Below are 25,281 nucleotides of genomic sequence, written 5' to 3'. Positions count from 1 at the left end.
ATATTATGTATAAATTAGTTATAAAAATACTAAAAACATCGCTTGAACTAACACTACAAGTTTTCAATTAAATCTGTTTAAAGTGGGTCAAAATCGAGTCTAATAGAGTTGGTAAAATATAAACATGACAACAAGCTAATAAAAACGTTTAAAAATTCCATAAATTTCATCCCATACTAGTGTAATTAATTGTTAACGGAAGCCAAAAAATCGCACACACAAACCACAATGCGAATTAGAGTATCTTTGAACAATCGTCATGTGTCTACTTAAACCTGCATGGATCAATAACTTAACTACAATTTAAAACACCTGTATTCCAGATGGCGTGTGGTGTTGGCAACCTAGAACTAGTGCAACTACTATTATCGCACGGGGCTGATCCGTTCCTGTCTACGCAACTAAATGACGCGCTGTGTTATTCAGCAGCGGCACAATATGGGTGTTATAGGTAAGCAAAAAACTTAAAAAGATATTTTACAAGTAAAAGACAAGATATTGTTGCCTTTAAAATGCAAAATATTTATAGCACATTAATTTTAGTAAAGTTTTCGACAAAGTTTCACACAATTTTTACATGAATCGATAGTCTTTATGTTGTTGTAAATTATTTAGTTTTATACTCAACAAAACTGCTGCTGCCCTTCAGGGCTCTTTTTTTAGCTCCAATTTTATTTAATACATTCCAATCCTAATGATAATCTAAAAAAAGAAACATGAACGGGTGGATCGTCTGTTTCCGTTTGGCGTTTACCGTTCGTGTCAATTTACAAAATCATCAATGTATGTAACTTTTGTTTATACAGTTTTCATACTGTTTTTTACTTTACTTTTCCTCTACATCTGTGCAATATGCGGTAAATAATGTTATTTCTGCATTGACGATCCAAAAGCCCAGTTACATAAATAAATGTTTAAGTATAAAGCGTCTATAACTCAACCATTACACGCTACAGCGCGGTGGCAGTATGCTGTGCGCATGGCAGACGCGCGTGCTTACGAGCTGCAGCACGTGGTGGGGGGGGTCGTGCTGTACTATCTCTAGAGGAAGCTCTAGCAGAAGGAGCACCACCAGCTGCAGGTCGCCCGCCACCGTTTACTAAGCTGCAGCATCGTGCGTTACAAGATGCGCTGTATTGTGCTGCTGAGACTGGACATTTGGGTAAGCACTTGAAATATTTAGTTATTGGCGTCATTCATCGAAGCAAGCCAGACGAGTTGAAGAATAACCATTTTTTCTGTTGGGCGAATACCACTTTTCGTTCGACGGGTTGATATGCAATTTCACTTTCAAATCAACGATACAGGTTGCTCGACGGGTTGATATGAAATTTCACTTTCAAATCAACGATACAGGTTGCTATTTTCAGCTCGAAGGGTTTGGGTCCTTCGAGCCGGATATAGAAGACAATATATAGCATTAATTATTCTATGTTCGCATTCCATACATATCATTAATTTTAATTCATGTAAATGGTAATTTAGGGTATTTCATTCCTTGTTATATTATTACTATTACTAGCTGGTGCGTTGTGCGCGGGCTGCAAGCAGCCCGCGAGCCCCTTTTGCCCCTGGGTTGAAGCAATAGGGCAGTCATTTGCAAATGCATTCGAATTTTCTGTCCATTTGTTACATCTGCTAACAGCGAATCTACAGTCAGTCGGTAATGCTTATAAATTCTCCATTCAAGTATTTTCCACTTCGGGAGGCTGCCCACCTTCAAGGGTGCGTGGTGCGCGGGCTGCAAGCAGCCCGCGAAGCATCCCAGGGAAGAAATCTTTAGTCAGTTGAAAATGCATAAAAATTCCCCGTCAATTTGTTAATATCTGCTAACAGCGATTCCACAGTCAATCGGAAGTGCTTATAAATTTCCCATTCAAATATTTTCTATTCCGGGGGGCAGGGGGCTGTATACCTTCGAGGGTGCGTGGTGCGCGAGCTGCAAGCAGCTCGCGGCTCATCCCAGGACAGAAATCTTCAGTCATTTGAAAATGCATTTGAATTTCCTGTCCATTTGTTACATCTGCTAACAGCGATTCTACAGTCAATCGAAACTGTTTATAAATTACTTATTCAAATATTGGTTAAATTCTTGAAACGTGATCCCCGAATTTCATCATTTTGAGGTGTCTAATCGATAGCGGGCAGTGACTTTTCATAATAAACTGTTAAAGAGTTTACTTAACACGCTCGTCGCTTCGCTCCTCGCTACCTATTTGAATATTTACGCTGGCCTCTGACGTGACTTGCTCGCTTCGCTCGCTTGGCTAGTGCGGTAGTTCAAAAGTAACCTAACTCGCTCGTCGCTTCGCTCCTCGCTACTTCTTTGAGTATTTACGCCGGCCGCTGACGTGACTTGCTCGCTTCGCTCGCTTGGCTAGTGCGGTAGTTCAAAAGTTAACCTAACTGGCTCGTCGCTTCGCTCCTCGCTACTTCTTTGAATATTTACGGCGGCCGCTGACGTGACTTGCTCGCTTCGCTCGCTTGGCTAGTGCGGTAGTTCAAAAGTAACCTAACTCGCTCGTCGCTTCGCTCCTCGCTACTTCTTTGAATATTTACGCAGGCCGCTGACGTGACTTGCTCGCTTCGCTCGCTTGGCTAGTGCGGTAGTTCAAAAGTTAACCTAACTCGCTCGTCGCTTCGCTCCTCGCTACTTCTTTGAATATTTACGCCGGCCGCTGACGTGACTTGCTCGCTTCGCTCGCTTGGCTAGTGCAGTAGTTCAAAAGTTTACCTAACTCGCTCGTCGCTTCGCTCATCGCTACTTCTTTGAATATTTACGCCAGCCGCTGCCGTGATTCGCTCGCTTCGCTCGCTTGGCTCGTGCGGTAGTTCAAAAGTTAATAAATATTTTCTACTCCGGGAGGCTGTCGACCTTCGAGGTTGCGCGGTGCGCGGGCAGCAAGCAACCCGCGGCGCCGTCTTTTGCCGTTGCTATTCAATTACCCTTCCTACTATGAAAATTTCCATACAAAATTTTCGAAAAAAAAAAATTTCGCTTTTTAACAAAAAAATTTATATGCCTGGAAGCGGACCAAGTTTTGAAGTATTTTTTACTTCGGCGACCCCAACCTACCTGTCACCGATTCAGAGAACCATTGAATTTCGTGATGTATGGAAAATGGAAACCGGGGGTCGGAAAGAAATTCTGAGTATGTAGTTTTGTAAATCTGGCCGATTAGAGCATAGAAGTCAATTTTCAGACCGATCGTAAAGTAACCGGCGCCACCATCTTGCTTTGAAAAATTGGCCATTTTTGAAAAAAAAATTGCGTCCAATTTGAAATTTCTCCATTGCCCTGGTAGCGCCCCATCTTCCTGATCATTTTTTAGTTCTACACCCCCCACCTATCTGGCGCCGTTTCGGAGAGCCGTCGAATTTCGCGTTGTATGAAACTCGGAAACCAGCGATGGAAACTCGATGATGAGTATGCCAACGTAATGTGAGGCTCGATTAAAGCCCCTGTGCCAAGTTTCAGCGCGATCGGACCAGCGATGGCCGTTTTAGCATTTGTATGGCGGCGGCCATTTTTTCCGCCATTTTGAATTTTTTTCACTATCTGTGGTAATTGCTCGAGGTCTACTACAAGTTTAGTTCGAGCACCCCAGATGTAGCTGCTACCGTTTGCGCGGGCCGTTGACCGTCTTCGAGAGATGAAGGAAAGTTTAAGATTTCGTATTTTTCTGGATATTCTGGGAGCTGGGCGAGTACGAATGCATCATTGGTGTATTTCTCCGTTGCGCCACCTCGTCTAAATTTACGTTTTTATGTTTGCGCCAAAAATGGAAAAATCCCAAAATCGAGCGACCCGCTATGGCTCCCTGGTAGCGTCCCAGGGTGGTGATCATTTTTAGTTCCGACACCCCCCACCCTACTCGCACCGTTTCCGCGGGCCGTTGGATTTTCCAATGTATGAAAGTCGGAAACGGGGGCCCGGAGCCACTCGAACGGGGCACCGATCGATTCGCCGGCTCGAACAGAGCACGTGTGCCAAATTTGGGACGTAAGGATTCATTAACGGCGATTTTGGCAAAGTACGGCGGCCATCTTGTTTTCGCGAAAATCCCCATTTTTCCACCTCCCCTGGTAATCGCCACCAGTTCCGAGCATTTTTTGTTCAGACACCCCTCCTCCAGGTATCACCGTTTTCGCGCACCTCCAGGGGTCCACTCGGTTTTCGAAGGTGATCGAGATCGCTATATTTTTCCTCTGGTCGATCGGAGCACCTCTACACGATCACGTCGAAATCCCCCCAACTTTCCACGTAGTTTCCGAGAAAAGCGATGTCAGTGAGTGAGTGGTAGTGTAGCTTTATATATATATGACTAGCTGGTGCGTTGTGCGCGGGCTGCAAGCAGCCCGCGAGCCCCTTTTGCCCCTGGGTTGAAGCAATAGGGCAGTCATTTGAAAATGCATCAAAATCCCCCGTCAATTTGTTATTATTTGCCAACAGCGATTCCACAGTCAATCGGAAGTGCTTATAAATTCCCAATTCAAATATTTTCTATTTTGAAATGCTGTCGACCTTCGAGGGTGCGTGGTGCGCGGGCTGCAAGCAGCCCGCGAGCCTCTTTTGCCTCTGGGTTGAAGCAATAGGGCAGTCATTTGAAAATGCATTCGAATTTCCTGTCCATTTGTTACATCTGCTAACAGCGATTCTACAGTCAGTCGGTAATGCTTATAAATTCTCCATTCAAGTATTTTCCACTTCGGGAGGCTGCCCACCTTCGAGGGTGCGTGGTGCGCGGGCTGCAAGCAGCCCGCGAAGCATCCCAGGGCAGAAATCTTCAGTCAGTTGAAAATGCATAAAAATTCCCCGTCAATTTGTAAATACCTGCTAACAGCGATTCCACAGTCAATCGGAAGTGCTTATAAATTTCCCATTCAAATATTTTCTATTCCGGGGGGCTGTCTATCTTCGAGGGTGCGTGGTGCGCGAGCTGCAAGCAGCTCGCGGCTCATCCCAGGGCAGAAATCTTCAGTCATTTGAAAATGCATTTGAATTTCCTGTCCATTTTTTACATCTGCTAACAGCGATTCTACAGTCAGTCGAAACTGTTTATAAATTACTTATTCAAATATTGGTTAAATTCTTGAAACGTGATCCCCGAATTTCATCATTTTGAGGTGTCTAATCGATAGCGGGCAGTGACTTTTCATAATAAACTGTTAAAGAGTGTACTTAACACGCACGTCGCTTCGCTCTTCGCTACCTATTTGAATATTTACGCCGGCCGCTGACGTGACTTGCTCGCTTCGCTCGCTTGGCTAGTGCGTTAGTTCAAAAGTAACCTAACTCGCTCGTCGCTTCGCTCCTCGCTACTTCTTTGAATATTTACGCAGGCCGCTGACGTGACTTGCTCGCTTCGCTCGCTTGGCTAGTGCGGTAGTTCAAAAGTTAACCTAACTCGCTCGTCGCTTCGCTCCTCGCTACTTCTTTGAATATTTACGCCGGCCGCTGACGTGACTTGCTCGCTTCGCTCGCTTGGCTAGTGCGGTAGTTCAAAAGTTAACCTAACTGGCTCGTCGCTTCGCTCCTCGCTACTTCTTTGAATATTTACGCCGGCCGCTGACGTAACTTGCTCGCTTCGCTCGCTTGGCTAGTGCGGTAGTTCAAAAGTTAACCTAACTGGCTCGTCGCTTCGCTCCTCGCTACTTCTTTGAATATTTACGCAGGCCGCTGACGTGACTTGCTCGCTTCGCTCGCTTGGCTAGTGCGGTAGTTCAAAAGTTAACCTAACTCGCTCGTCGCTTCGCTCCTCGCTACCTATTTGAATATTTACGCTGGCCGCTGCCGTGATTCGCTCGCTTCGCTCGCTTGGCTCGTGCGGTAGTTCAAAAGTTAATAAATATTTTCTACTCCGGGAGGCTGTCGACCTTCGAGGTTGCGCGGTGCGCGGGCAGCAAGCAGCCCGCGGCGCCGTCTTTTGCCGTTGCTATTCAATAACCCTTCCTACTATGGAAATTTCCATACAAAATTTTCGAAAAAAAAAATTTCGCTTTTTAGCAAAAAATTTTATATGCCTGGAAGCGGACCAAGTTTTGAAGCATTTTTTACTTCGGCGACCCCGACCTACCTGCCACCGGTTCAGAGAGCCGTTGAATTTCGTGATGTATGGAAAATGGAAACCGAGGGTCGGAGAGAAATTCTGAGTATGCAGTTTTGTAAATCTAGCCGATTAGAGCACAGAAGTCAATTTTCAGACCGATCGTAAAGTAACCGGCGCCACCATCTTGCTTTGAAAAATTGGCCATTTTTGAAAAAAAAATTGCGTCCAATTTGATATTTCTCGATTGCCCTGGTAGCGCCCCATGTTTTTGATCATTTTTTAGTTCTACACCCCCCACCTATCTGGCGCCGTTTCGGAGAGCCGTCGAATTTCGCGTTGTATGAAACTCGGAAACCAGCGGTGAAAACTCGATTATGAGTATGCCAACTTAATGTGCGGCTTGATTAAAGCCCCTGTGCCAAGTTTCAGCGCGATCGGACCAGCGATGGCCGTTTTAGCATTTGTATGGCGGCGGCCATTTTTTCCGCCATTTTGAATTTTTTTCACTATCTGTGGTAATTGCTCGAGGTCTACTCCAAGTTTAGTTCGAGCACCCCAGATGTAGCTGATACCGTTTGCGCGGGCCGTTGACCGTCTCCGCGGGCTGTGAGAAAGTTCAAAATTTCGGATTTTTCTGGATATCCTGGGAGCTGGGCGAGTACGAACGTGGTGTGAGTGTGTTTCCGCGATGCGCCACCTCGTCTAAATTTACGTTTTTATGTTTGCGCCAAAAATTGAAAAATTCCAAAATCGAGCGACCCACTACGGCTCCCTGGTAGAGTCCCAGGGTGGTGATCATTTTTAGTTCCGGGACCCCCCACCCTAATCGCACCGTTTCCGCGGGACGTTGGATTTTACGTTGTATGGAAGTTGGAAACTGGGGCCCGGAGCCACTCGAACGGGGCACCGATCGATTCGCCGGCTCGAACAGAGCACGTGTGCCAAATTTGAGACGTAAGGATTCATAAACGGCGATTTTGGCAAAGTACGGCGGCCATCTTGTTTTCGCGAAAATCGCCATTTTTCCACCACCTCTGGTAATCGCCACCAGTTCCGAGCATTTTTTGTTCAGACACCCCCCCTCCAGGTGGCACCGTTTTCGCGCACCTCCAGGGGTCCACTCGGTATTCGAAGATGATCGAGATCGCTATATTTTTCCGGTGGTCACTGGGAGCACCTCTACACGATCACGTCGAAATCCCCCCCACTTTCCGCGTAGTTTCCGAGAAACCCGATGTCAGTCAGTCAGTGAGTGGTAGTGTAGCTTTATATATTATAACTAGCTGGTGCGTTGTGCGCGGGCTGCAAGCAGCCCGCGAGCCCCTTTTGCCCCTGGGTTGAAGCAATAGGGTAGTCATTTGAAAATGCATCAAAATCCCCCGTCAATTTGTTATTATTTGCCAACAGCGATTCCACAGTCAATCGGAAGTGCTTATAAATTCCTAATTCAAATATTTTCTATTTTGAAATGCTGTCGACCTTCGAGGGTGCGTGGTGCGCGGGCTGCAAGCAGCCCGCGAGCCCCTTTTGCCCCTGGGTTGAAGCAATAGGGCAGTCATTAGGAAATGTGTTAGAATTCCAAGTCCATTTATAATTTTCTGCTAACTGCGATTCCACAGTCAATCGGAAGTGCTTATAAATTCCCAATTCATAAATTTTCTATTCTGGAATGCTGTCGACCTTCGAGGGAGCGTGGTGCGGAAGCATCCCAGGGCAGAAATCTTCAGTCATTTGAAAATGCATTAAAATTCCCCGTCAATTTGTTAATATCTGCTAACAGCGATTCTACAGTCAATCGGAAGTGCTTAAAAATTTCCCATTCAAATATTTTCTATTCCGGGGGGCTGTCCACCTTCGAAGGTGCATGGTGCGCGAGCTGCAAGCAGCTCGCGGCTCATCCCAGGGCAGAAATCTTCAGTCATTTGAAAATGCATTCGAATTTCCTGTCCATTTGTTACATCTGCTAACAGCGATTCTACAGTCAGTCGAAACTGCTTATAAATTACTTATTCAAATATTGGTTAAATTTTTGAAACGTGATCCCGAATTTTATTTATTTGAGGTGTCTAATCAATAGCGGTGACTTTTCATAATAAACTGTTCAAGACAATAAAATATGTGTGAAGATGTATAAAACATATTGAAAACTTCAAGTCTTTTTAGTAGCTTCGTTTAAAATCCAATTCATTATGCTTTCGGCACTAAAAATATCTAACTGAAAGCCATAGGACTATACAGTCAAAGGGTGTATCGAATAAGATATCGTTACACTATTAAAATAACTACTTTAAAAAAAACCGACTTCAAAAACGGAAAAGTAAAAAATAATTAATTACTAAATATTATTTAGTTGTGTTATTATTCACTGTATAGGTTTGAAGTCGGTGCCAAACACTAAACACTTATTAAACTACGCTATTTTTTGATACAAGAACTAAGATTATTTCGATACAAGAACTACCTACTTGCAATTCAATAACATTATTCGCGATACAAAAAATTGGCTATTTTCGATACAAAATCTACACTACTCTTGGTGTAAGTCCTACGATTATAAAGCGTGAAGGATTGGCTCATTCACTCAATAAATGTGTGAAGATGTGTATATTATTACATATTGAAAACTTCAGTCTTTTTAGTAGCTTCGTTTAAAATCAAATTCATTATGCTTTCGGCACTAAAAATAAGAACTTACTTTTCTGTTTTTGAAGTCGTTTTTTTTCTAACCTAACCTAACCTACGTAGTTTTTTTGTTTGAGTGGGAATCGCCCTAAAGTCGCTTTTGTTCAAGAGTTTACTTAACGCGCTCGTCGCTTCGCTCCTCGCTACCTATTTGGATATTTATGCCAGCCGCTGACGTGACTTGCTCGCTTCGCTCGCTTGGCTAGTGCGGTAGTTCAAAAGTTAACCTAACTCGCTCGTCGCTTCGCTCCTCGCTACTTCTTTGAATATTTACGCCGGCCGCTGACGTGACTTGCTCGCTTCGCTCGCTTGGCTAGTGCAGTAGTTCAAAAGTTAACCTAACTCGCTCGTCGCTTCGCTCCTCGCTACTTCTTTGAATATTTACGCCGGCCGCTGACGTGACTGGCTCGCTTCGCTCGCTTGGCTAGTGTGGTAGTTCAAAAGTTAACCTAACTCGCTCGTCGCTTCGCTCCTCGCTACCTATTTGAATATTTACGCCAGCCGCTACCATGATTCGCTCGCTTCGCTCGCTTGGCTCGTGCGGTAGTTCAAAAGTTAATAAATATTTTCTACTCCGGGAGGCATGAAAATGCATTAGAATTTCCTGTCCATATTTTGTTACTATCTGCTAAAAGCGATTCCACAGTCAGTCCGAAATGCTTATAAATTCTACTATTCAAGTTTTTTTTCTACTCCGGGAGGCCATCTTCCACCGAAGTTGCGTGGTGCGCGGGCAGCAAGCAGCCCGCGGCGCGTCCCAGGGCAGTAATCTTCAGTCATTTGAAAATGTATTATAATTTCCTATCCATTTGTTATTAAGTATCTGCTAACAGCGATTCAACAGTCAGTCGGAAATGTTTATAAATACCCCATTCAAATAATTTCTACTCCGGGAGGCTGTCGACCTTCGAGGTTGCGCGGTGCGCGGGCAGCAAGCAGCCCGCGGTGCCGTCTTTTGCCGTTGCTATTCAATTACCCTTCCTACTATGAAAATTTCCATACAAAATTTTCGAAAAAAAAAATTTCGCTTTTTAACAAAAAATTTTATATGCCTGGAAGCGGACCAAGTTTTGAAGTATTTTTTACTTCGGCGACCCCGACCTACCTGTCACCGATTCAGAGAACCATTGAATTTCGTGATGTATGGAAAATGGAAACCGGGGGTCGGAGAGAAATTCTGAGTATGTAGTTTTGTAAATCTGGCTGATTAGAGCACAGAAGTCAATTTTCAGACCGATCGTAAAGTAACCGGCGCCACCATCTTGCTTTGAAAAATTGGCCATTTTTGAAAAAAAAAATTGCGCCCAATTTGAAATTTCTCCATTGCCCTGGTAGCGCCCCATCTTCCTGATCATTTTTTAGTTCTACACCCCCCACCTATCTGGCGCCGTTTCGGAGAGCCGTCGAATTTCGCGTTGTATGAAACTCGGAAACCAGCGATGAAAACTCGATGATGAGTATGCCAACTTAATGTGCGGCTTGATTAAAGCCCCTGTGCCAAGTTTCAGCGCGATCGGACCAGCGATGGCCGTTTTAGCATTTGTATGGCGGCGGCCATTTTTTCCGCCATTTTGAATTTTTTTCACTATCTGTGGTAATTGCTCGAGGTCTACTACACATTTAGTTTGAGCACCCCAGATGTAGCTGCTACCGTTTGCGCGGACCGTTGACCGTCTTCGAGAGATGAGGGAAAGTTTAAGATTTCGTATTTTTCTGGATATCCTGGGAGCTGGGCGAGTACGAATGCATCATTGGTGTATTTCTCCGTTGCGCCACCTCGTCTAAATTTACGTTTTTATGTTTGCGCCAAAAATGGAAAAATTCCAAAATCGAGCGACCCACTACGGCTCCCTGGTAGCGTCCCAGGGTGGTGATCATTTTTAGTTCCGGGACCCCCCACCCAACTCGCACCGTTTCCGCGGGCCGTTGGATTTTGCGTTGTATGAAAGTTGGAAACTGGGGCCCGGAGCCACTCGAACGGGGCACCGATCGATTCGCCGGCTCGAACAGAGCACGTGTGCCAAATTTGAGACGTAAGGATTCATAAACGGCGATTTTGGCAAAGTACGGCGGCCATCTTGTTTTCGCGAAAATCCCCATTTTTCCACCACCCCTGGTAATCGCCACCAGTTCCGAGCATTTTTTGTTCAGACACCCCCCCTCCAGGTGCCACCGTTTCTGCGCACCTCCAGGGGTCCACTCGGTATTCGAAGGTGATCGAGATCGCTATATTTTTCCTCTGGTCGATCGGAGCACCTCTAAACGATCACGTCGAAATCCCCCCAACTTTCCACGTAGTTTCCGAGAAAAGCGATGTCAGTGAGTGAGTGAGTGGTAGTGTAGCTTTATATATTATAACTAGCTGGTGCGTTGTGCGCGGGCTGCAAGCAGCCCGCGAGCCCCTTTTGCCCCTGGGTTGAAGCAATAGGGCAGTCATTTGAAAATGCATCAAAATCCCCCGTCAATTTGTTATTATTTGCCAACAGCGATTCCACAGTCAATCGGAAGTGCTTATAAATTCCCAATTCAAATATTTTCTATTTTGAAATGCTGTCGACCTTCGAGGGTAGGTGGTGCGCGGGCTGCAAGCAGCCCGCGAGCCTCTTTTGCCTCTGGGTTGAAGCAATAGGAAAGTCATTTGAAAATGCATTCGAATTTCCTGTCCATTTGTTACATCTGCTAACAGCGATTCTACAGTCAGTCGGTAATGCTTATAAATTCTCCATTCAAGTATTTTCCACTTCGGGAGGCTGCCCACCTTCGAGGGTGCGTGGTGCGCGGGCTGCAAGCAGCCCGCGAAGCATCCCAGGGCAGAAATCTTCAGTCAGTTGAAAATGCATAAAAATTCCCCGTCAATTTGTTAATATCTGCTAACAGCGATTCCACAGTCAATCGGAAGTGCTTATAAATTTCCCATTCAAATATTTTCTATTCCGGGGGGCTGTATACCTTCGAGGGTGCGTGGTGCGCGAGCTGCAAGCAGCTCGCAGCTCATCCCAGGGCAGGAATCTTCAGTCATTTGAAAATGCATTTGAATTTCCTGTCCATTTGTTACATCTGCTAACAGCGATTCTACAGTCAGTCGAAACTGTTTATAAATTACTTATTCAAATATTGGTTAAATTCTTGAAACGTGATCCCCGAATTTCATCATTTTGAGGTGTCTAATCGATAGTGGGCAGTGACTTTTCATAATAAACTGTTAAAGAGTTTACTTAACACGCTCGTCGCTTCGCTCCTCGCTACCTATTTGAATATTTACGCCGGCCACTGACGTGACTTGCTCGCTTCGCTCGCTTGGCTAGTGCGGTAGTTCAAAAGTAACCTAACTCGCTCGTCGCTTCGCTCCTCGCTACTTCTTTGAGTATTTACGCCGGCCGCTGACGTGACTTGCTCGCTTCGCTCGCTTGGCTAGTGCGGTAGTTCAAAAGTAACCTAACTCGCTCGTCGCTTCGCTCCTCGCTACTTCTTTGAATATTTACGCAGGCCGCTGACGTGACTTGCTCGCTTCGCTCGCTTGGCTAGTGCGGTAGTTCAAAAGTTAACCTAACTCGCTCGTCGCTTCGCTCCTCGCTACTTCTTTGAATATTTACGCAGGCCGCTGACGTGACTTGCTCGCTTCGCTCGCTTGGCTAGTGCGGTAGTTCAAAAGTAACCTAACTCGCTCGTCGCTTCGCTCCTCGCTACTTCTTTGAGTATTTACGCCGGCCGCTGACGTGACTTGCTCGCTTCGCTCGCTTGGCTAGTGCGGTAGTTCAAAAGTTAACCTAACTCGCTCGTCGCTTTGCTCCTCGCTACCTATTTGAATATTTACGCCAGCCGCTGCCGTGATTCGCTCGCTTCGCTCGCTTGGCTCGTGTGGTAGTTCAAAAGTTAATAAATATTTTCTACTGCGGGAGGCTGTCGACCTTCGAGGTTGCGCGGTGCGCGGGCAGCAAGCAGCCCGCGGCGCCGTCTTTTGCCGTTGCTATTCAATTACCCTTCCTACTATGGAAATTTCCATACAAAATTTTCGAAAAAAAAATTTCGCTTTTTACCAAAAATTTTTATATGCCTGGAAGCGGACCAGGTTTTGAAGCATTTTTTACTTCGGCGACCCCGACCTACCTGCCACCGGTTCAGAGAGCCGTTGAATTACGTGATGTATGGAAAATGGAAACCGAGGGTCGGAGAGAAATTCTGAGTATGCAGTTTTGTAAATCTGGCCGATTAGAGCATAGAAGTCAATTTTCATACCGATCGTAAAGTAACCGGCGCCACCATCTTGCTTTGAAAAATTGGCCATTTTTGAAAAAAAAATTGCGTCCAATTTGAAATTTCTCCATTGCCCTGGTAGCACCCAATCTTCCTGATCATTTTTTAGTTCTACACCCCCCACCTATCTGGCGCCGTTTCGGAGAGCCGTCGAATTTCGCGTTGTATGAAACTCGGAAACCAGCGATGGAAACTCGATGATGAGTATGCCAACGTAATGTGCGGCTCGATTAAAGCCCCTGTGCCAAGTTTCAGCGCGATCGGCCCAGCAATGGCCATTTTAGCATTTGTATGGCGGCGGCCATTTTTTCCGCCATTTTGAATTTTTTTCACCATCTGTGGTAATTGCTCGAGGTCTACTACACATTTAGTTTGAGCACCCCAGATATAGCTGCTACCGTTTGCGCGGGCCGTTGACCGTCTCCGCGGGCTGTGAGAAAGTTCAAAATTTCGGATTTTTCTGGATATCCTAGGAGCTAGGCGAGTATGAATGCATCATTGGTGTGTTTCTCCGTTGCGCCACCTCGTCTAAATTTACGTTTTTATGTTTGCGCCAAAAATGGAAAAATTCCAAAATCGAGCGACCCACTATGGCTCCCTGGTAGCGTCCCAGGGTGGTGATCATTTTTAGTTCCGACACCCCCCACCCAACTCGCACCGTTTCCGCGGGCCGTTGGATTTTCCAATGTATGAAAGTCGGAAACTGGGGCCCGGAGCCACTCGAACGGGGCACCGATCGATTCGCCGGCTCGCACAGAGCACGTGTGCCAAATTTGAGACGTAAGGATTCATAAACGGCGATTTTGGCAAAGTACGGCGGCCATCTTGTTTTCGCGAAAATCCCCATTTTTCCACCTCCCCTGGTAATCGCCACCAGTTCTGAGCATTTTTTGTTCAGACACCCCCCCTCCAGGTACCACCGTTTTTGCGCACCTCCAGGGGTCCACTTGGTTTTCGAAGATGATCGAGATCGCTATATTTTTCCTCTGCTCACTCGGCGCACCTCTACACAATCACATAATTATCCCCCCCACTTTCCGCGTAGTTTCCGAGAAAACCGATGTCAGTCAGTGAGTCAGTGGTAGTGTAGCTTTATATATATATGATAATAATAATAATTAATTTAATCGTTCTCAAAACCAATTTATCCTTTCTTACAGATATAACATTGGAGTTACGTGCACTAGGCGTACCATGGTCACTGCATGCGTGGACTCTGTCGCTCGCGGCGGCTGCTGATGCCTCATTGGATCACGTAATTGATCAGTTGTTACAGGATTTCTTGCAGGTGAGACTTGAAATTTTTATTAAATAGTTAAATAGTTTAGTATGTTGGAAACAAATGTAAATATTATATTTTGTCTTATTATGTAGATGTGTTAAATTGCTTATAAATACTAAAAAATTTGGCTTATTTCAGAAAAGGTAATTTTAAAGAATAACATTTTTTTTTTAATTTCAATTTACAAAAAAGTGTACAAATTCACTAGTCTATTTTCCAATATAATTTGCATAAATCTATGAAACGCAGAACATGTGTCCAAACGAACACAAAGCGAGAGTTTGTACTGAATAGAGGATGTTCCAGGTGTGCCCGTCCGACGACAGCCACTACAGCAAGCAGTTCATCTACGAGTGCCTCCCTCTGCTCTTCAATATTTTGCGGTACAGCAAGGTGAGTTATTAACTTGCAAGGAAAACTGATTAGATGTTTATTATTGGCTAGATTGAAAATAATTCTCTGTTTTATTCTTGCTTTGTTGAAAGGAATAGAATATGATCTAAAATTACGGCTATCGCATTATGATAAATAGTAAACTGTGAATTAATATTAATAGACACTATAAAGTGTCAGCTAGATGTGTGTCAGAGCCACATTGCAACAATTTTAACGTACCTTGTCGAAGTATGATTCTCAAACTTACATGTCGTAAAATATGGTGTGTTTGTTAGCAAGAATTATGTGTCAGCGTTGTGTATGCCATCGTGATGTATATGTCAGCGTTGTGTATGTCATCGTGAGGTATATTATGTCAGCGTTGTGTATGTTATCATGATGTACCTATATGTCAGCGTTGTGTATGTTATTGTTATGTGTATGTCAGCGTAGTCTGTGTTATTGTTGTCAGCTATATTAATTGTTGACGAAGCGTGTGTCAGTGAGGTGTATCCCAGCTAGATATGTATCAATATTGAATGTGTCAGCTAGATTTCTATCGGTTTGTATGTTAACGTGATGTATGTGTCAGCGTAGTGTATTTCATTGTTCCGCGTTGTTTATGTAAGCGTGATGTATGTGTCAGCGTAATTTACATATATGAGAATGGTGTATGTATCGTAGTGTATATCTTCGAAGCGTGTGTCAGTAAAGTGTATTCGCCTGCTAGATTAGTTAGCCCATGACAGTAGCACGTGTCAGCTGCTCACATTAGCGTGTTTCCAGAAGGAGGGCACGGTGCTGCTGCTGGCGGACATCCTGTGCGCGTGCTACGGCTGGGAGGCGGTGCCGGCGGTGCGCGAGCCGCCGCCCGCCGCGCCCGCGCCCGCGCGCGTCGACGTGTCATACGTGAACAACCCCGAGCTGGCTGACGTCACCTTCCGGTGAGTGTGCCTTACAGAATAGTGGATATTGTGTAACGTGTTAAGAATAATTCACGTTACACCGTGCCGGGCGATGCCCCGGCTGCGGCATGGTCAAACAGAAAAATATAAAAGGATGGTGCACATCTTTTTATGTAACAATTCATTTTAGGTCCTAGGTCACATAACTATTATATTTTACTTTCATTGATGTCATTTGACAATATTTTTAGTGTTTTTTTTTATATTTTTACGATTGAGTAAAATAGTCTATCTGAAATTGAGAACTGTAAGTTTAATATTTTGCGTCTGCTTCGATACTTTGGATTGTTTAATTTAAAAAAAAAATGTTACTTTTTTTGCTTTTTTATATAACTTTAAACAACTATGTTATTGCAATAAAATATAAGTACGTGCTTAACTAAACTTACCTCTATCCCATAGCGTGGAAGGTCGTCTCTTCTACGGGCACAAGATAGTGCTAGTATCGGAGTCCCCCCGTCTCCGCGCGATGCTGGCGCCGCCCCGCGCGGACGGCTCGCCGCCCGCCGGCACCGCGCCGCCGCTCGTGCAGATTAATGATATACGATATCATATATTTGAGGTACACAAATGACAACATTTCATTTTTTATAAGGTCATGAAAGAAATTTATATTAAATTTATATTTTGAGGAATATTTTAAGCAAAAACATGGATAATATTATTTTTCATCTATCTCTGATTAAAAAAAAACAAGTTAATGAAAACCTCAATATTTTCAAAAAGCAAAAATAAAAGTTATGGTATTCATCTCATGATTATAAAAAAAAATTAAAATTTGACATATTTTTATATCAAATATAATTTCAGTAGGTCACACTCTATCTCTATCTCTACCGTACAAATAATGCAGTACACAAAGTATAAACTAACTTCTCACTACACCCTCTATCAAGTGACATAATACACTATTAATCTTTATTTAAGCTGTGACTATACCTTAATTTCAATCTACCCCCACAGCAAGTGATGCAGTACCTGTACACTATAATTATCTATAATTATCTCTACTCACTGCCCAGTACATTAAACTATCTCTCCCCACCCCTTAGCAAGTGATGCAGTACCTGTACGCGGGCGCGAATACAGCGGATTCGCCCCGCACTATAATATTAATATCTCACTACACCTATTATCAAGTTCCAAAGAACACTAAACTCTAATCTCTTCCTAACAGCAAGAGATGCAGTACCTGTACACTATAACTCTATAATTATCTCTACTCACTGCCCAGTACATTAAACTATAATCTCTCCCCACCCCTTAGCAAGTAATGCAGTACCTATACGCGGGCGGGTGCAGCGGGCTGACGGTCGCTGAAGCGGACGTGCTGGAAGTGCTTGCGGCTGCTTCCTTCTTCCAGCTGCTGCCGCTGCAGCGATACTGCGAAGCGCGTGCTGCTAAAGCTGTGGATCTGCACAATCTCGTCTCTGTGTATATACATGCTAAGGTAACTTATGTAGCGACACCTCCCATCCGATTAGGGCCCTTCTGGCCTCCTCCACTCAAGCGACAGCCCAAGCCGAGGTTCGAGATCCCCGTCAAGGGGGGACGCCCTTGTGCATGTCGCTACCAGGGTGAACCTTCAGTTCACCCCCGCGTCCGCGTTAAAATGTAGAAGCCCTTCTGGCTAACATTAAGAGACACTACACAAAAAAAAAATAGCGACACCTATGACGAAATGTTTTCGCTACAGAGCATAAATACAAGTTTTCGACATCTGATGTCAGGACCTTAACAGCTAGCCAGCCGAGTAGACTGGTCGAGGATCCTCCATTTTTCGATGGAGGAGTTCCTTCTTTCCTCCACACTTATACATACGTATGTCGAAGCAATTGTTGATTTTATAGTTTACGTTAGTATACAGTTTTTGCGTGCAAGGGTAAAAAAACAAACATACATACAAACTTTCGCATTTACAATATTAGTAGGATGTTTCACAGATTTGAAAGATACTTACAATGTTTTATATTAAATTTGAATTTGGATCATTATACTTTTCTATTGCTTCAATAATAAAATAAAAATTTCAATAAAAATTATCAACTTAATTTATTAATATTTTACTCAACTCTTTCTCTCTAATCTCAATTTATCTTCACGAATTAAATTAATGTTGTGTTTTTCTAAGAAATCTAATTGAATAAATAAATGTTTGAGTTTGAATAAAAACCTTCCTCAGGTGTACGGCGCGAGCCAACTGCTCGAGTACTGCCAAGGCTTCCTACTCCAGAACATGGTAGCGCTGCTCACGTACGACGACTCGGTGAAGCGGCTGCTGTTCGGCAAGCGGCTGCCCGGACACAACGTGCTCGCCGCACTGCTCGCCACGCTGCAGCGACGCATTGAAGCTAGGAAGAACACCGCCAAGAATAAGATATAATTATTAATTACACACACTGCAACCCACAAATAAAAATAAAATAAAATCTCATAACAAGAAAACACATTATAGATTGTAGCACCACTGCAACTGGCCACTGAAAAACAACTTTTATAAATAAAAAGATAGACCACATTTTCAAAAACTTTATTTCTTTTTCATATATTGGCTGAATTGCAAATATGTAGTAATATATATAACTATATATATATATATATAATCAAGAAGCTTAAGTATATCTAATACACTGTAAGTTATGTGTGAAAGGGATAAAAAAACATACAGGCGTCATTCAAGGTCATATTTTCTTGTTACAAGTTAATGTTCATACTGAAATCTCCAGTGTATTAGATATAAGCTTCTTGAATTACACACACTGCAACTGGCCACTCACAAATAAAAAGAAACTTTCATAACATAGATTGTAACAAACAACTATAAAAACCGAAAGGAAAACACATTTTCATATAGATTGTAGCACCACTGCAACTGGTCACTGACAAACAAGTTAAAAAAAAATAGAACACATATTTTTCACTGCAACTTTTATAAATAAAAAGAATAGAACATATTTTCAAAAACTTTATTTACTTTTCATATAATAATATGGCTGAATTTTTACTTTGCCGCCTATTTGTTGAGTACTTACAGATAATCTACCGTAATGTCAAAATTGTGGTCAAATCGTTCAATAATCCTTTTGTAATGTCAGATTCTTTTTATATTATAATTTATTGAAGTTTAATCTTGGTGAAATAAAATTTGAACTTGTTAAAAAATATATTATTTAATATTACATACCTTATGTTAGATTTAACGATTTTTTGCATTTGTTTGTGTTGGTAGTATATTTTGTAGTTTTTCTCATTATTTAACCGTAATGTAAATATTGACTGGATATTTAAAAGTGTCAAAATGTTATTTGGATATTAAAATATTAATATGTATTTTACTGTAAATAGGTATTTTTTTTATTATAAATATATTATAATAAGTAACAAAATTTAATTACTTATTAGACTGGTGGAAAATGTAGTATTTTAGGTGTTAAGAATTAAATGATAGAGAGAATGTGCTATTTTTATTAACTTTCTTTATTATTTTTTTACTATTGAAATTTGATATTATGTTATTTTAATGTATTCAGTCTTTGTCTTCCAATAGAAGTTTTGTGATTGATGCAATTCATAAACTTTAAAATATGACTGTATGTCTTATATATTATTAACTTTGTAATGTTTTTCCTATTTTAAATAATTATTCTGTGTCAGATAATATAATTTAGTCCCATAGAACTATTCTAAGAAAAGAAGTTTGAGAAAACTAAAATAATTGAATTGCCTTGAATTTGATATTTTTGGTTTTATGGCATACAAATGCTTTATTGCCTTGTTCTGTTAACAATTTTTACTAGAAATTATTGTGAAGTATTAATTATGTAAGTAATATTGTAATTATTATTGTTGAATAAAGAGTTAGTATTTTCCACTCTTTCTTTTTTTATTCCCCTACAGGTAACTAGGTATAAACCACCTATAATTTTAAAGAACTGGACCCTACAGAGAACACCAATAGAATCATTTTCGCATTTTCACAACTTATATAATCAAAATCAAAAATATTTTTATAAAAATAACTGTCCGTATTTAATACAAAAACGTAACAGTAACGACGACGCGGACAACGACATGTTTCAAGTTTGATTCACTCTAATCGATGTTTTTAAGCAGGTTACCTCTCTACAAAAAAAAATTGTGCGTGTAGGTACTAGTGTACACACGTAAGAAGTGAAACTTCTTTATGACCTTATTTTTCAAAAAATAATATACTATGTATATATGCAACTTTACAGAAATACGTCAAATCACGCGTGGTGGGGTCGGTAGGAATAAGAAAAAGTTGGCGCGTAACGGAAAGATGTCACGCGTAACGAAATAATGTTACACTAAATTTTAAAAATTAAATTTAAGAAGTTTCTCTTCAATAAAATTGATAGACGTCAAATTTTGCCTATTATATTGGCTCCAAAAAGCTTATATCTAATACACTGGAGATTTCAGTATGAACATTAACTTGTAACAAGAAAAATATATATGACATGGAATGACGCCTGTATGTTTTTTATCCCTTTCACACCTAACTTGCCAAGTTAGGTGTGAAAGGGATAAAAAAACATCACCCTCCAGTGTATTAGATATAAGCTTCTTGGCTCCATTATAATAAAGGGAACTACTTGGCTCTGACCAATGGTGTCGCGTTTTATACATTGAATTTTAAATTATTTCAAAAAAATATTTACAGGAGCTTCATTAAGAAGTAATAAAGTTTATTAAAAAAATATTTGAAATTAATTCGAGTTTCATGCCAAGTTAGGTGAGAAAGGGATAAAAAAACATACAGGCGTCATTCAACGTCATATTTTCTTGTTACAGTGCCACAAACTTATCTGACCCGGTGGCAAAAACTGGAACTACGTGCCGCCATTTTGAAATGTCACATTTTCACAGACTTTTCATACGAAATATTTTGTTTATATAAAAGAAAGCGACATCAGTAACACTGTCACCGGGTCAGATAAGTTTGTGGCACTATACAAGTTAATGGTCATAGCGAGGGTCATAGTGCAATCTCCAGTGTATTATATGTATAGATCTAAGGTATAGATATTATAAGCTTCTTGCTCGTAACATAATAATTTGACTGTACAATTTTGTGGGACTTCTATAGTCTATGACTCGATTCCGAACTGAAAATCGCATGACACATTGACACATGTTACAAAAAAGTAGATTGTCTATGCTCTATCGTTGAATGACAAGTGGTCGCGACTCGCGAGGTGTCGTGCGAATTTCACAACTTAAAATTAGCAACAAACGGATATTTTATGAGGAAGTTCAGTGTTTAGTTTCGTTAAATGTCGTGACAGTGAATAAAAATGCAGTTTTATAAGGACAGGATTCTTAACGCTGCACAGTTAAAAAGACTCAGTGAACACAAGTATTCTTGTACGAGCGCCAGTATACTCGATGCCTGGCTTCAACCATGGTGGTGCTGGCTGGTTTCTAAAACGCCGTTATGGCTCGCACCGAATCTCATTACAATATTAGGTCTAATAATAAATATAGTCACAACACTAATTCTGGTGTGGTAAGTAGCTCTAATAAAGTGTTATTTGCAAAATTTATGTCACGGAGCGATAGCGAAACTACTTTCATTTTTTCCATTACAACGAAATCGGTACTTTCTTATAACCTACATAATTAATTTCGCTCAAGAACGTAATTGTTTAAATTGCCTTACTTATTTCATTCACATTCCCATAAACAGGAACAATTGAATATTAATACTGGGTCTTCACATCATGGATCTTATAAGTGTAATGAAATTTTAAAAGATGATAATTTGTAACTTTTATGAATAAATCAGTCTTGTCCTGTTTGCTGATTTACTAGAAAATTTTGCACTGTGATGGTAACCTTGAGTATTTGACAGAATCATAACCTTTAATTTAAATTATCTTCTCATCTCAACAATAACCAATATCATTCTAGGATCAGGCTTAAATAAACTTAAATAAAAAACTATTATAATAATTAACTAGGATAAATTCTATTGAATCTTTATTTTATTCAACATCAAGTTTATACAGAATATATTTTCACTCAACATTTTTTTTAATTACCTACAGTTGAGAAATGTAATAAAAAACAATTATCTTTGTATGACAGACAATGTGTTGATATTTTTAATTTTATGTTTGTGTAAATAAGTGGTCCGACAGGATGTTAATGGCTTTGTATGTGTAATCTGTAAATGTTGTTTATAAGAATGATGTTCATTTATTCCGACAATTTGATACCCAACAATGTATTATTTAATATATTACATTCATCATTTTGTTTTTTTTAAACTTCCTGTCTATTTAGATATCTTTTTCTTGTTTCTCAGTTTGATTTCCTGTTAGATGTTATTTATCTTTATGATTTGATTTGTTATGGGGTCATGAAACATATTAGAAACCATTTCAACATTTTTATTAAAAATAAAACGAAGATTTAAGAATTCACATACAATAGAATCTTCCCATACTTAATACAAAAAATTTTATCGCAATTCTCATCATACATCACATTCAAAACATCATCATTACAGGTACAGTCCAGACGCCAGACAGGACCCACCAAGATGGGCCTGTGCAGTGTGCGCACTGGGTGTTTTTGTCTATCAGAGCTTAGATGCTATCGACGGCAAGCAGGCTCGGAGGACAGGCAGCCAGTCACCTCTGGGAGAGCTGTTTGACCACGGCTGCGACAGTATATCCACTGTATTCATAGCCCTAGGAGCTTGTATAGCTGTTAAATTGGGAGAATACCCCACTTGGATGTTCTTTCAGGTTAGTAAACAATAGATTTCAATAAGTCCGAGGTACTGTGTAATGTACAATGAATCTTACATTGTACTTCCCGTTGATACAGCGTCATGAAATTTTGTTAAAAGCAAAGCTTATGGCACAGATAAAGAAAAATTGTTAAAACATACATTTTAGAGTTTTCGGAGTTCTAGGTGTGCAAGCACAACTCGCACTTGACCGGTTGTTTTTTTGTATAATATAAAAAATGTAAGAAATTTTCTCAAGTTTTTGCTTATAACTTCTATTGAATACGATTGGGGGGGGGGGGGGTAGGGGAGTTGGCATACCTTTGCAGCCGCGTGACCCCCCCTCCCCCAAAATATGAGGCTGGGACCGCGCCTGGAGGTAGAAAGGCAAATAGATACATACAGGGTTCTGTAGAAAGAACATTATTTAGGTTTTCCGTTTTGTGAGTACTTCCTGGTATCGGATAATGTTAAAAATTTTACATTTTGTTACATTGTTGTTTATTTTTAATGCAAGGAAAATAGTAATTGGTAATAATGATTACCTTGCCTTTATTTAATCAGTTGTTTCACCATATGTGTATTAAATCAATACATTACAATTTGCATTTAAAAAAAATATTTTTTAATTACGAATCAATGTATTGCTAAGCCTTGTAAGTTCTTTAAATCGAAACTTAATCCTTAATGGTCTTACCACAAAACAATTTAAACACAGTCGAACTTTAAACCAGGGATTTGTGCCTTTAATAGTTGTCTATGTGAAATACGACAAAACCAGATTAAAGTTAAACCCTGTCTAAAGTTTTTCGTGTTAAGACAGTTTATAATCATAATCATACCTGCCCCCCTATGCAAGTGGCTTTCTGTTAGCGTAGCGTTCAATAGAATAGACTACGAATGTATGAGATTGACGTAAGACGTATCTACAGCTTACGTCAATCTCATACATTCGTAGTCTTTTCTATTGAACGCTACGCTAACAGAAAGCCACTTGCATAGGGGGGCTGCACTTGTATTCAGAAAACATACAATGTACTTGCAGTTGAATAACAAGGAAATTAAACAATGACTGTGTCGGTCATTATGTTTATTATTTTTCTTTGCAAAATTGTCTTTGGAAGCTTACTGATTCTGATGTAAAATAATTTTAAAATATATTTCATATCAACGTTATGCAATATACATACTGAATGCTTATAAATTAAAACGCTGAAGAGTTTTTTTGTGTGCTTAAGTTTGCAACTCTATTGAAATCGGCCAAAGTACACTAGCGAATTGCAACTTTTTTAATATACGTATAAATTATTAAGCAAGAACGAATGGAATATGAGAAATTAATTCAATAGTATGTTGAACATTAAGCTTAAGACAGTCATTGTTATAAAATATAGAAAAAACAAAGAAATTCAAATCTAATAATGTCTGGTTTACGTTTCGCGATTTCTCTTGTAAATTGTGGGAAATAAATAATTTTAGGGCGCGACTGCATCTGAAATGTAACTGGCATTTAAATCTGATTGGTCTTAAGATCCCTTGAAATTTAATCAGTGTATCAAGATTGCATCATGTGTTTATAGAAATAGATGTTCAATGCACGAATTATGCAACATAACTTGGGTTTTCCTGAAATATCTTTGACGTTCCTTAAATTCTCTGTTTATCTATTTACCTTATACTATACCAGCTTCCGTTCGCTGTGCAGATCAAGATTTAGCTAAACGATATATTGGCCAGAATATCATCTATCTACACATAACACTTTAGTCAAAGATTATTGTTTAAAGATCACCAGATCGAATTCGAATCTACTTGTGTTGTTTGAATTGTAAAAATTCTTTGAAAATAAATGTCTCTCTAAACCTATGTTGGAATTTATTTCTTTAAAATTACTTTAAGGCTATTGAACTAAAACTAATATTAATATTTTTCTCCTGTTGGTATTAGCGAGACGATATATAGCCTATAGCCTTCTTCGATGAATGGTCTATTTAAATATAACACCGAAATTATTTTTCAAATCGGACCAGTAGTTCCCGAGATTAGCGCGTTCAAACAAACTCTTCAGTTTTATAATATAAAGTATAGATGTAGAATATACCTAGTACCTGTTATATATGACCCTCTTACTCACAAACGGTTGATTCATCCTGCGCGAACCGCCTCTCGAATTTATCAGACCCCGACACTGTAACGGTAGTAGCGCTTTTGTGGCTAATTTACTGCGAATTTGGAATGCTTTCGTAAAACTGACGGAGTACGTGACACAGAATTGAGATAAACATACTTAAACGGTGACATGGATGACATGGCAATATACTATACATGGATAAATAATCTAAAAAAAAATGTATAATATTAAAAGAAAAAAAATGTAGATATTTTTAACACAAATACTGCCAATAGTGCTTCAATTGTTGCATGAATGTATTCGATTAGAGTTCCCTCCAAAGGCAATATTAATCAAAGCACATTGAATCACCTTGAAGATAACAAATTTTGCGACCGCCAATTATACCTACGACGCAAGTTCCGTAGTAAATAGTGCGTAAAACGAGTGTTTATCTTCGGTTATCAGTTTCGAATGATAGTGACGTGATATTTTATTGTATTCTTTATAGATTAGATATTTGGAATCATGTTAATTGCGAGGCTTGGTTTCCTTAAAGATGTCAATCTTTTTTGATAATACAGAAATCAGAACGAATCTTCATCGTCTTACCGAACGAATGTCTGTGTCACTATCGACTTTTTTTTTGCGCTCCGAACAAGTTGCAAAAACTTTTCACTAGCAATCTCGCTAGAAGGAAAAAAATATTTGGGTTGATTATAGAATCTAGTTCTTACCGCTCTGTTTAGGAATTTTTTTCAAACACCTGAATTATATTCTTATTTTTCATTATCAGATAAGGG

General features: G+C 40.6%; 2 protein-coding genes across 5 annotated transcripts in view; both read left to right on the top strand.

Moving 5' to 3' along the window:
- Nucleotides 1-19,479, top strand: part of LOC149902092 (ankyrin repeat and BTB/POZ domain-containing protein 2) — a 44,114-nt gene extending 24,635 nt beyond the window's left edge. The window contains exons 17-24 of the mRNA XM_090110459.1: nt 324-451; nt 957-1,162; nt 14,147-14,274; nt 14,575-14,661; nt 15,430-15,587; nt 16,011-16,170; nt 16,876-17,058; nt 17,791-19,479. Of these exons, the coding sequence (XP_089966585.1) occupies nt 324-451; nt 957-1,162; nt 14,147-14,274; nt 14,575-14,661; nt 15,430-15,587; nt 16,011-16,170; nt 16,876-17,058; nt 17,791-17,991 (1,251 nt within the window). The 3' untranslated portion in view covers nt 17,992-19,479. The remainder of the gene's footprint in view (nt 1-323; nt 452-956; nt 1,163-14,146; nt 14,275-14,574; nt 14,662-15,429; nt 15,588-16,010; nt 16,171-16,875; nt 17,059-17,790) is intronic.
- A 1,294-nt stretch (nt 19,480-20,773) lies between these two features.
- Nucleotides 20,774-25,281, top strand: part of bbc (choline/ethanolaminephosphotransferase 1 bbc) — a 28,705-nt gene continuing 24,197 nt past the window's right edge. For 3 of the 4 annotated variants that reach the window (XM_090110286.1, XM_090110287.1, XM_090110288.1), the window contains exons 1-2: nt 20,774-21,138; nt 22,144-22,384. In XM_090110286.1, the coding sequence (XP_089966412.1) occupies nt 20,927-21,138; nt 22,144-22,384 (453 nt within the window). In that variant the 5' untranslated portion in view covers nt 20,774-20,926. The remainder of the gene's footprint in view (nt 21,139-22,143; nt 22,385-25,281) is intronic. The other variant, XM_090110285.1, reaches the window with a different exon arrangement.

This window comes from Colias eurytheme, chromosome 15 (genome assembly GCF_061535395.1).
Source record: "Colias eurytheme isolate Ceu_HAF_F1 chromosome 15, ilColEury1 Martin Lab GWU primary, whole genome shotgun sequence".
Taxonomy (NCBI): domain Eukaryota; kingdom Metazoa; phylum Arthropoda; class Insecta; order Lepidoptera; family Pieridae; genus Colias; species Colias eurytheme.
The sequence above is the reverse complement of the archived record's forward strand: the minus strand, read 5'-3'. Positions and strand labels throughout refer to the sequence as shown.